We start from the raw sequence: 12,600 nt of genomic DNA, 5'->3' as shown, positions 1-12,600 counted from the left end.
ATTATTAGAAGGTGAAATCAAAACGATCGCAACAAATTTTCAGTTCATCCCTCGCAAATAAAGTGAAAGTAATGAAAATTGCACTTGCAACTGAATATGTGGATAAGAATTTAACTAGGTGCAATTTGTATACAATTCCCTAATCAATAAAATATGAACTGATTTCAAATATTTATCAATGCAGAAGTATTTGTTAATTCAGCATTAACTAGAGCTGTTATGCATAAAAAACTTAAAATAAATGAAGCAAAAATAAAATTTATCAATTATTTTTTTGCCATTTGACACTCTTAAAAGGAATGGGGTTTCGTTTTAAGCTTTTATTTATGCATCTCTTTGCCTCTTAATAAAGTGTAGTAAACATCAAAAATGAATCAAATTCGATTCTCATATCGGGTGCAAAGAAGTCGCATTTTTCAAAACGAAGAAATCAAAAGTATAGATACGGCAAATAAAAGAACTTACTGAAGAAAAATAATTTAACAGGTCTATACGATGAATGTCATTAACACTTAATGACATAATGGTCGAAAATTTGGAGTAGGAAAAAAATTGGAAGTTGGGTTATAAAATAACGGAAAATACAACATATCCGGTATTAAGACACGAAAAAATACCAGAATTCCAGTGTTTAATCAGATCACAATGACACCCTGATAATTTAATAAAAATGTATTTGAAAAGTGCAGTAGAGTTTTTTTTCTTTCTGGAAACATCTCATGACTTGTCTAATTTGCCCTTAGAGAAGAAAGATATAGAAGAGACGAAAATCAGCAACAGGTAGGATATTGAAATTGAAGGGGAATTTTAGATGCACATGCATCTTGCAACATTACAATCGATTTTAAAATAAAATTGAATTCTCGATAAAAATTGTAATCTGAAAGATTTTCGGAAAACCAGATTTGTTATTTTTTATTTGAAACATAGGTCGATTTCTACCGTCTACCCCCCCCCCCAAAAAAAAAAAACCCATTTATCGCCACTATTTAAAGCTGTGGAAGAAGATCTGATCACATCTGTTAAAGCTGTAATGATATCTTATTTTCTTTACATGTTCAATAACTCAAAAAGTAAAGGGGGGGGGGGGCTTTGGCTCCTTAATTGGGTTTAAGCAGTATAGCCAATTATTCTGAAAATAATTTTAAAATTATATTATTTACTAAAACATTTTTTTTTACAGCTTTAGTTACATAACAGTTCAAAATTTTAAATTTTGACAGGAATAAAAGAGCACTGGTAGTTCAGTACTAAATGACTGAACATCAGTATGTTATTTTCTGAGACATAATAATTGACAAGGAAAAGATTGATTAAAAAAAATTAAAAAAATTTGGAACATAATAATTTAATTAGTCATCAGTCAATGAGAAGTATTTTTGAGAGGAGAGTTTAAAAAATGACTAAATACGCGAATTTTGCATCAAATTTAGAAACAATTTTGAAGGCATATGTAAAAGAAATGGCAGCAGAAAAACAAGAATAAATAATTGTAGAAATTAAATTTGAAGCTCATTGCAAACAAACACACAGACAAACACAGAAACAGATTTAAAAAAAATAGGTGTACTCACGACTTCTCGCTCCAGCGTGGGCGGAGGAGGCTCCTTCGTCTCCCCGGGGCTCCTTTGGCAGGGGTGAGAAGGGGCGTAGGGGACACAGACGTCGTGGAAGCATTCCAGGCACTCTGTGGGAGAAGAAGCAATTTTATGAAGATTCTGTGCTTTCAGCTTCAGTTCGCAAATGTCCGGCTCCGAGACGACCGGCTGTTGCTGGACGCGCGGCCGGATAACTGCCATTGTGGTACCACCATCCCCTTGGTCGCGCATTTTGGTGGCATCCACTATGCACATCGGTGAGCGAATGCTAACTGGCTCTTGGAATACGCGAAAACCTGACGACCTGACAGTCCCTTGCGATTACAAAAAAAAATATGCTTATCTTAACGAATCCATAGAAATTGATAAAGTCTCTCACAGTTTCTGTTTTGAGATTAACCACGTTTTTGTCCAAACGAATTAACAAACTATTAGAACTTTTGTTTGTACTTGTGCCTGCATAAGAAAATTATCACGATTCCTTTATCAAGATGAGAAAAACAAGATCTTAAAAATTTTTCACAAAAGACGCAAATAAGTTAGGAACTTAATGATTTATTAATGTCTAGGACTTTTGACTTTCCAAAAGGATTCTTTTGGAGAAAAGTGATAATTAAAAGGTCTTAAGCTATGATAATATTTTTCTCCAAATGTTTTCGATGGAAAATAAACGAGATGAAAACGAATAATAAAATTTCTTAACTTTTAACGGATCTCTGCACAAAATAAAGTATCAATGTACGTTAAAAACTAAATTCTGTAGCGGTGGAAAGGATTATAACATGAAATTGCTCAGAACCCAGAGCAGATTAAAAGCAATTATTTACTCGTTCCGATAGTTTATCTCAGTTTTAATTTTCAAGGAAAGCAATGCTGAAAGTAACGGCGCTTATTTGAAATTCAAGAGAAATTAACTGAAATAATTTTTGGCTGATTGAAATAATTAAGCTATGAGTGCACACAAGCGTACTTCGTTTCGCAAACATGTGCCGGCAAATTTCTCTACAACACTCCCAATCCCTACTTTAATAACGGTCTCATACATCAGGGAACGCAGCCGTCAGGCGCGGACTGTCAGGACGAAAGGACGCACTGAGAGTGAGCTAACCGTTGCGGACAGATGATTTTCGGAGGACGCTTTTTGCAGCGGGTTGCCAGCCGGATGGAAAGGGCGCCAAGCCCTCATCGCCAATACCGGCATTATCACTGTTGCCAGGGCCATAATAATCAAACGACTTGGCCTTGTCGGTTTTGACAAGTTGGCATAAGATGGAACTAAAAAAAGTTTATGGCCAGAAAGACGAGGAAATAAGCTAAGTTCCATGTGGAACGATAAATTTGATTCGGGACGCATAATTCTCCGATAGCGAGACTCAGCTAGTATTTATAGAGTCTAACAGAAACAACATGTTTGCCAAAAAGTTATTAATTGAAATATATGAGGAGTTATAAAGTAAGTAGTAGAAAGGGAGTTGATCAAAAACCACACAGCAGTGATAGATTGCTTTTTAGATCTTTTCCTGCCGAAATGACACCCATGAGTTATTTTCCTCCTCAACAAATAACCCCAGAACTACAAACCCATTTTTATAACCTGTAAACTACAAATCGGGGTACATATTTACCCCATAGGTGTTTTGCTAGTAAAGTCGTGCAGAAAGCTGTAATCCGACTCATAACAACGTTTTTTTTTTTTTTTTTTTTTTTTTTTTTCACATGCCGAAGATATTGGTGAAGACTAATTCTATTTCGCCTAGGTTTTGTTAGTGAAAGTACTATTTGTATAGCTAAATGTGCTGAAGGCCTGGTTAAAAGTGCTGAAAAAACAGTTTACCTTGGTCGATATCTTCACCAGTTTGTGATTCTAGGTTTAAACACTACTGAAGAGATTTTTTTTCCTCCCAATAACTTACTTTACAACAAAAAATACAATTCAAGGGAGAAAAAAATGTTGTTTAATTTTTTGTAAGATTTCTTCCTATAACTGATTTCAAGCTGAATTTGGGAATACGATCGCGTTTTAAAGATTTACTCAACAGCTTTTAAAGTCTCAGAAACTGCAAGTTTCAGAAAGACTGAAATGGTCAAAGGCACTTGAGTCAAACTTTGAAATTTTTTGTTCTGAAACCATTCCATTAAGATTTTTTTCAAAGTGGGCTGCATTATCATTGAGTTTTTTCCGTCGAATTTGTTTTGTAATAATTTTTTTAGCTATCATTTTAACTTGTAGCAATAATCGCACTTCTACATTTTGAAAATTATCATTTTTGTTTCTCAAACTAAAAAAAGCCTTCCAAATTATACTGCGGGTGTGAGTAGGGGGGGGGTGCTTGTCACTTATTACTTAGTGCACAAGGGGTTCGCCAAACTCGTACAGATTTTGGAAGGGGTTAGCAAAGGCAAAAAAGGTTGGGAACCGCTGCTATAAGATAAATGGAAACAAGCTGAGGAGAGTAAAACAGCATTCCATTCGCCAACTAATAGTCGTTAAGTCAAATCTGCAAACCCAGTTATTCTTAGAAAGTAAAATCTGCGATGCACTATACAAAATGTCGCCTTTCAACTAATTCAAGAGATAAGAAAGAGTCTAAAGTTAAAGAATTTTCGGCCATAAGAGGTCAAACGTTCGGCTATTCAGCTATTACAATTTCAGCATCAAAATTATTTTGTCCAAAATGAAAATATAGATCCTACACGGTTAATGAACGCAAAAATTAAAATTTTTTCTGTCATATTCAGTCAAAAAAAAAAAAAGATCAAGAAGATGGGGGAAAAAAAAAATTCTTAGCAACATTTCTGAAAAATTAATTGGGTCAGATTTTGTAACAGCATCTTTTTACAAGTTAGAATAATATTTTATAAACCTTCCAGATAAAATTCCATCATACATTCAGGGGCGTGCACAGTAATTTACCCGTCACTAACTATTTTCACGGGCCTTATCCATATTGTTTACCCGAATGTCCCTACGTATATTTCACCCCTCATTTTCAAAATCACGAGACCCCTCAGGCTCGGGTCAACAAGTGTCCTTCCTTCTAACTCCCTGTGCACGCTCCTGCATACACTTAAAAGAAACTCTTCTTTTTTTTAATGGGTATGGCGCATTTAAAAGAAACGAAAATCAGCTGAGGAAGAAATTTTATTGAGCAATCACGATTGCTTATTGTTCTCACTTGACAGTCCTTGATGTTCCGGTTCCTTTTTCAGCTTGGACCAGGCCTGCAGCACCACCGTCCACCGGCGGCGGCGCGGCTGGTCCTGACCACTGTCCCCCGGAATCCTATTTTGCTGGGCGGTGGCGTCCATGTCCTACACACGCATGCGCATACACACTCGCCTACGCGCGCACGCCTTTACACACATACACACGCCTACGTGCACACACGTAAGCCTACACACCCACGCACACAACTATATACACGTAAGCACCCAGGAGGAGGGACATGCTTGGGCGGGGGAGCCATTTCTAGAAACAATAACTCTAACCAGTAGAGTCTTGTCGCAACTCGTGATTGCGAAAAACATAATTTGAATTCAAAGTTTCGGAATTCAAATTAGAGTTAATTTTTTTTTCTACTATTTTCAGTTGCTCTAATCAATTTTCGCAAAGTGTCCCCTCCCTTGTCACAAACTAATACAATTTCACGAATCCTCCCCCCCCCCCTTAAAACGTAACATCACTTGTGGACAGCTCCTGAAGTTCAAATTTTTGGCTATGCCGTCATTTATGAACTTATGACTACTATGCACGATAAAAAGAGTACAGTATCATTCTATCGCCAAAAGTTCTTGATTAGTTTCTTTGTAACAAATGTTCCAAAACTTGAAATTAGCATCCAGACGAAATCGAGTTGCAAAGAGCTCCGGGGCTCTGGAGCGCTTTTTGGGTTGCACGTTGGGGTCAAAGAGAACAGTATGTGGGCGGTGATCCAAAATGGGTTTTTTAGATGTGGGGAAGCAGGCAAGGGGAATGAAATAAGGATGAAATTTGGGGCTATAGATAGAAGGCAGTTGAGCACGTAAATAGCAGCCGTTCATTCCACAAACGAACACATCTGTAACACATTGATATATGCCAGAAATATCTGTAACTATGCTTTCGTACCAATTACGTTATTTTAACTATCATAATGGGGTTGTTTCTATCGGTCAAAAGTACTACTTTTAGTCACTGAAGTTGATAGAATGAGCAAAAAAAGAATAGCATTGAGCGAGAAAAACTTTTATTTTCAAAGCTTTAAATTTTTGGTTATTATTTTTTTAAATGTCTGATTTTTCAACCAAGGCATGGTCTTTATAACGTTACAAGTGACGAACTTTGGCACGCTACTGCACTGTCGCACTGAATGTTTACGTTTGCTGTCTACCGCGTTTCCAGGTTATGATAATTCAGAAGCGAATTAAATATTACGCTCTACGCTTGCTATCAACCATATCGTTGCCAGTACATGTGAGTAAAGAAACGAATTAAATATTGCGCTCTGTGCTAATGGCATCAATGAATGGCATTTCATCGTTTGTGATGTCATGTGCAGAAGCGTTAAATATAAAATTGAATGCAGAGAAGGAGGGAGGCAGGATAGTATTAGTGCTAGACCGATGCAATAAGAACGGTGTAATATTGCATGAAGCCTGAGATTTTAAACGCAAGGGGCAATGGAATCTACTTATTTGGAAAATTTTTAATTGGAAAATTAATATTTATATTGGATTTTAACAACATTGAACAAGATCGTACAGCGATAAAAGGTCTGTATTTCGTCCCTCTCAGAACTTTGTCCTTAACTCACTTAATTAAAAATATTTACCACAAAAACTACTTTCTTACTCACAATTTATTTTCTTTCATTTTATTTTACTCGTTTAACAACGTTTCCGCTTGAATAAAAGAATAAAACGTCCAGATTCAGCTTTGGCGACCGCGCCAAAGGCAATGAAATTGTAAATTCGGCGAAGGCGAAAGTACTGGCAGATGAAAAATTCTCCGAAATTTCCACAGAAAAAATTCTCTTCGACACTCAAAATTATGTCAAAAGATTGTTTAAAAAACCTCAAGAGAGAGGGGGGGGGGGAATTGCCAAATTCGGAATTTTTTTTGGAGTCACTGCCCGCTGTGAGAAATGCCGGTTTAAAATAAAATGTCTTATGAATAGTTTTTTTTTTTTTAACTAAAGCGCATGTTGCATATTTAAAATACAAATTTGTATTGTATGAAATTATACTTTGTTTTCTGATAGAAGTTTTATAGAAATATTCACAACTGAGATTCATTAAAAACTAGTCTTTTACAAAGACTTTTGAAATTTAGTTAGGATTTTTTTTTTTTTAATTTGGCTAATTTGATGGCTAACAATTTAAGATCCCTAGCGGAATTCCTAAAATGGATTTCAAAATAGGAGGCACTGTAGTGTTACTAGATTACATATTGCTAGAGAGGTTGATTTGTTCAAAAAAGCAAGTCTAACCACTTAACAGTTTCACTATCCTCTTTTTTTTTTTTTGGATCCAAACAACAAATTTTGTAATCTATTTCGTATTTATGTCGATAATACGAAGTTAAAACGACACAAAACTCTTTTAAGTATCGCATTTATCAATTTATGAATTTTTAACTGCGGCGAAAGTCAGGCATTTCTACTTAAAGTTGTCTTTTTTCTGAAGAACAAACTAGACTGAAAAGAACCCTTTACAGGGTGATAAATTGGAAAAGATCTTGCATTTTAAAGATACTTATTCCGTTTCATCATCACTGGAGAATTCCGGCAATGAAATTTCACAATAATTATTATCTACAACGAGAATTTTTAGAATTATCGTCTGATTCAATATTAGAATTATATTTTGTTGAGAGAAAGAGCAAATCCAGGTTTTACTGAGAGTCATTTTCGGGAGAGGAGGTAAAGTGCAATTTTAGGGCTCAAACGGGGGTCTGCGGCAATGGGGTTACTTCCATCAGTCAAAAGTACTACTTTTAGCCACTGAAGTTGCATAATAATAATAATAATAATAATAACATGGAGCAAAAAAAATCTTTTATCTTCACAATGTTTAATTTTCAATTATTTTTTTGAAATGTCCGATTTTTTAAATGAGGCATGATCTTTATGACTTCGCAAGTGATGAACTTTGGCACGCTGAATAATTACGCTTGCTGTCTACCGCGTTTCCAGCTTATGAGAATCCAGAAGCGAATTAAATATTGCGCTCTACGCTCGCTATCAACCAATCGTTACCAGTACATGTGAGTAAAGAAGCGAATTAAATATTGCGCTCTGCGCTATTGGCATAAGTGAATGGCATTTAATGACTTGGGATGTCATGGGCAGAAGCGTAAAAAAGAAAATTGAATCTGCGCACCGATTAAAATATTTTTTTTAACTATTAAAATTTGCCAAATTATTTTAAAAAGATCAAGTCCTATGTTTTTGAGCATGTTCTTTCAGAAAAAAATACTTTTGAAATTTCAGAAACGACCCCATTGTTTCAAAAGATATATCATTTCGCAATAACGCATCGTTCAAATATGCAAATATATGCTGTTTTTGAACGCTCAAGAGCCAATGCATTTTTCGATTTGCCGAATGTAAACCGGACTCTGCGGAATGATATAACATATATAACGATCATGCACAGGGACGTGCACAGAAGTTTTGGGGCTCGTCACAAATTACTTTTACGGGTCCCCCTCTATATTGTTTACCCTACATCCCAACAAAAATTTCACTCTTCATTTAAAAAATCTAGTGCACCCTTCAGGCTCGGATCCGGGCCAACAGGTGTCCCTTCTCCCCCCCCCCTTCTGTGCACGCCCCTGAGCATGCACACATACGTACGTCTAATGAAAAATGCTCCCCCCCCTCGCCTTTTTTTAAGGGCACTTTAGCAACGCTGTGTCCAAATTTGCCAAATAAGGACATTTTTGATAGATCTCAGTGACCACATGTGACCTTTGAGCGTCCCCTGCGGGAGAGAGTGTATCTTTGGAGACGGTGATATCTGATTCCTGCCATTATTCATTTCAAAAAAAAAAGCAGTACAGATTTTCAAAAAAAGTGACAAGTGTAGACATATTTGAAATCATTCCGAACTTCGAATGCTTTACAAAATAAGAGCATATTTGCTAGCGGTCCTTATCCAGAGCTACTTTATAAGCGGACCCGATGGCAACCGAACTCTTTTTTAGACACACGGACAGCTATAAAATCATTCAGCAGTTAAGTTATCGTTGTCCTCATTTCCTTCGGGTCGAAGCATTCGTTAGTTGAAAGCATTTTTATCTCCAACTTCTCGTTCGTTTTTGCCCTTTGCATCTGTACTCTATTTACAAACATTATACACTCAAGTTCAACGTCGAGTGTAATCTTTTATACTCTTACTTGATTTATCTACTCGTTATAGAAAGCTGGAGAATATATTTAATTAAAATATAATAAATTTCCGACTTCTACCCCTGAAGCCATGGTCATGGATGATTTGATTTTATAAGCGAAGTTTATTTTTAGAGAAGGTTTTGCAAACTTTTGACGTGTTATGGTAGTGTTGCACTAGCTATAGAATAAATTCGAGCAGGGGCGTGCACAGAAATTTTGGGGTCCGTCACAAATGACTTTTATGGGGCCCCTTGCATAGTGTTTACCCCTACGTCCCTACATATATTTCACCCCTCATTTTAAAATTTTTGGGCCTCCTTCAGGCTCGGGCCTGGTGCACGCCCCTGAATCCCAGCATCTATTCTTGTTTCAGTAAAACGCACAGCGAGGTGGGTATTGGGAGTCACTCCCCAGGAATCCTCGACTTAAAACCATATTGCCTAATATGGTATTTTGTTCCCACAGCTTAATAGTTATATTATCTTCCTCCTCAGAAGGTAACTTACGGTTGCGCTAATTATTTGGTATCTCGTAATAATAAAGTTCTATATTTTTGAAATTTGTATGAGTTAATTTACTAGTTCATTATTCTTTGGCACAACTTTCAAAAGATTCATATCTCTGAATGGGCTGCATGCTGCATATTGACAAATTCATCGTTCTTCGGCACAAAGTTCATTAATTTTACGTATTTGCAAAATCGAGGTGAATTATATATTAACAAATTCATTATCTTTCGGCACAAATTTTTTCGATTTTAGAAACCCGGATAGGATGAGCATCAAGAAATTCATTGAGCTATCATTTCCAATAAAAATTCCTAAATGCGTTCCTTTATTACAAGAAACTTCTTCTCCACACTAAAAAACTGAGAATTGAAAGAAAGTACTTTTTTTTTCTTGCAACATAGGATACTCAAAAGACTCAATTTATGGCATTTTGTTTTGCACTTAAAATTTAATCTACACAAGTAATTTAGAAAAAAGAAAAGTCAATTCCTACTTAGGTCTACAAAGAAAAATGCTATTTTAGTTACTTTTTAAAAAATAATTACTATTAATGTAAATATGTATATACATTTTTCAGAATCACAATATTAAGAGGCAAAAAATAAATTAAAATTAACTAATGAATTAATATTAGAAAAAACTGTATTAACAACAAGTGCTATTCACTAAGTTTTAAAAAACGTGTTTGAACTTGAGTGGATGAATAAAAAGTGATTTTTTAACAATTAAAAATTTGAACAAGATCAAAAATAAACAACGGAGAGTGTGAACTGATAGTAGGAATTGAAAAGTGAAGTCTTCTTTTATTATTATTATTTTTTACCATAAACAAAAAAAAAGTTTCAAAATGCAAATTAAATCTGTTAATCATAGAAAAAGTTTAAGCAGCAAGACGAAACGACGAATTTTTACGAAGAGTGTGAAGAAAATTGTATTTTACTCACGCTCTTCGCAAAAATTTATTTACCAAAGTAAAAAGTAGAAAACTTGTATTACAACTATGAAAACAGCGTGGCTTTCTACAGTTCCCTTTTAAGTTAAATAAACTAAAAGATAGATAAACTGATGCAAGTTAACCCGCATGGTTTAAATTTGTTCACGCTCTTCGCAAAAAATTTACTTTGTAATGTAAAAAAGAAGAATGCTGATATTTTTACCATGACAACAACAGAGTTAGTTCTTCGACAGATTCCTTTCAAGTTAAATAAACTAAAAAATACATAAATTGGTGCAAGTTAACCCACAAAGTTCAAATTTGTTCACGCTCTTCGCAAAAACTTATTTTGTAAAGTAAAAAAAAAATATTAAAAATAAATAAATCTTAATATATAAAAATCAATGTCCTGAGATAACATATATATATATATATATATATATATATACTAGCATTCCCGTACCCGGCATTGCTCGGGTAATGGAATTAGCAGGGGTTAACAGTGCTTGGTGCACCTAGTTTCGAAAATGCCCTATAATAATTACTTATTACTAATAATTTTTTCTAACTTTGGGAGGATCCCGGGGCCCCTGGACTCCTTATATATATGCCCTTGTCCTTAACCGATCTTTAACTGTTATTAACGATCCTTTTAAAGTATTGATTATCTTTGCAAACATAGGCCATCCACATTTTATTGTTATACCTATGTTTAAGCAAGAACTTAACAAGAGTATACATTTTTTTTTTCTGGTGCTAAAATTATTAAGCTGCTTGATGAACTGACTTTGGAGCTAAATAAAATTGGCCGTGTGAAAAAAAGTCTTCTATTAAATCGATCCCTGCTACTTTTAATGTCTGTCCTTGTGACTTATAAACGGTTATTGCAAAGCAAACTTTCACAGGAAACTGCACTCTTCCAAATTTATGAGGATAGTCCGCCTGTGATGATGTTCTTAAAAACATCGTTTCTAGTTTTGAAAAAATGAAAACAAAAGACAGAAAACATTATTATTCAGTAAGTTACCGCCCATTAGCCAGGGCTTTATTTGACTTGAGAAAAACCTCGAAGAATCACGTGAGAAACAAAAACAATATCAAAATTACAGTTCGCTATCGACCAAAAGTTGAGATGAAGTACTGAATAATGATTTGAATGGAGGAAAGCCTTCGAAAATAAGGGATTTGAATTTCAATGACAGGTTTTTAATTTCGCAGAAATTAAGGGGTTTTAATTAGTTTCTCCCGAACTAATTGAGATTTCGAAAAATCCTTTCTTAGTGGTTACTTTTGTAATCATGCGGACATGCCTGCCAAATTTCAAGTCTGAAGCTTCAGCGGTTTCGGCTGTGCGTTGATATATATATATATATATATATATATATATATATATATATATATATATATATATATATATATATATATATATATATATATATGTTATCTCAGGACATTGATTTTTATATATTAAGATATATATATATATATATCAACGCACAGCCGAAACCGCTGATACCTCAGATTTGAAATTTGGCAGGCATGTCCGCATGATTACAAAAGTAACCACTAAGAAAGGATTTTTCGAAATATCAATTAGTTCAGGAGAAATTAATTAAAACCCCTTAATTTCTGCGAAATTAAAACCAGTCATTGAAATTCAAATCCCTTATTTTCGAAGGCTTTCCTCCATTCAAATCATTATTCAGTACTTCATCTCAACTTTTGGTCGATAGCGAATTTTAAATTTGATACTGTTTTTCATTCTCACGTTTTTCTTCGAGGCTTTTCTCAAGTCAAATAATAATGTTTCTGGCTTTTGCTTTCATTTTTTCAAAACTAGAAACGAAGTTTTTAAGAACATCATCAGAGGTGGACTATTTTTTTGAATTTAGAAGAGTGCAGATTCCTGTAAAAGTTTGCTTTGCAATAACCGTTAATAAGTCACAAGGACAGACATTAAAAGTATTAGCAGGGATCGATTTAAGAGAAGACTTTTTTTCACACGGCCTATTTTATGTAGCTTGCTCCAAAGTCAGTTTAAGTCATCAAGCAGCTTAATAATTTTAGCACCAGAAAAAAAAAACTATGTTGTATACAAAGAAGTTTTTGCTTAAACATAGGTATAACAATAAAATGCGGATGGCCTGTGTTTGTAAACATATTCAATACTTTATAAGGATTGCTAA

The 12,600-nt window shown here is 34.7% G+C and overlaps 1 protein-coding gene across 1 annotated transcript in view; it reads right to left on the bottom strand.

Moving 5' to 3' along the window:
- The window catches only part of LOC129224851 (phosphatidylinositol 3-kinase regulatory subunit alpha-like), a 133,220-nt gene that overhangs the window by 65,524 nt on the left and 55,096 nt on the right, over positions 1 to 12,600 (bottom strand). The window contains exon 3 of the mRNA XM_054859397.1: positions 1,575 to 1,687. Coding sequence (XP_054715372.1) covers positions 1,575 to 1,687 — 113 coding nt within the window. The remainder of the gene's footprint in view (positions 1 to 1,574; positions 1,688 to 12,600) is intronic.

Source organism: Uloborus diversus, chromosome 6 (genome assembly GCF_026930045.1).
Source record: "Uloborus diversus isolate 005 chromosome 6, Udiv.v.3.1, whole genome shotgun sequence".
Taxonomy (NCBI): Eukaryota; Metazoa; Arthropoda; class Arachnida; order Araneae; family Uloboridae; genus Uloborus; species Uloborus diversus.
This window is presented reverse-complemented; position numbering and strand designations above follow the sequence as displayed.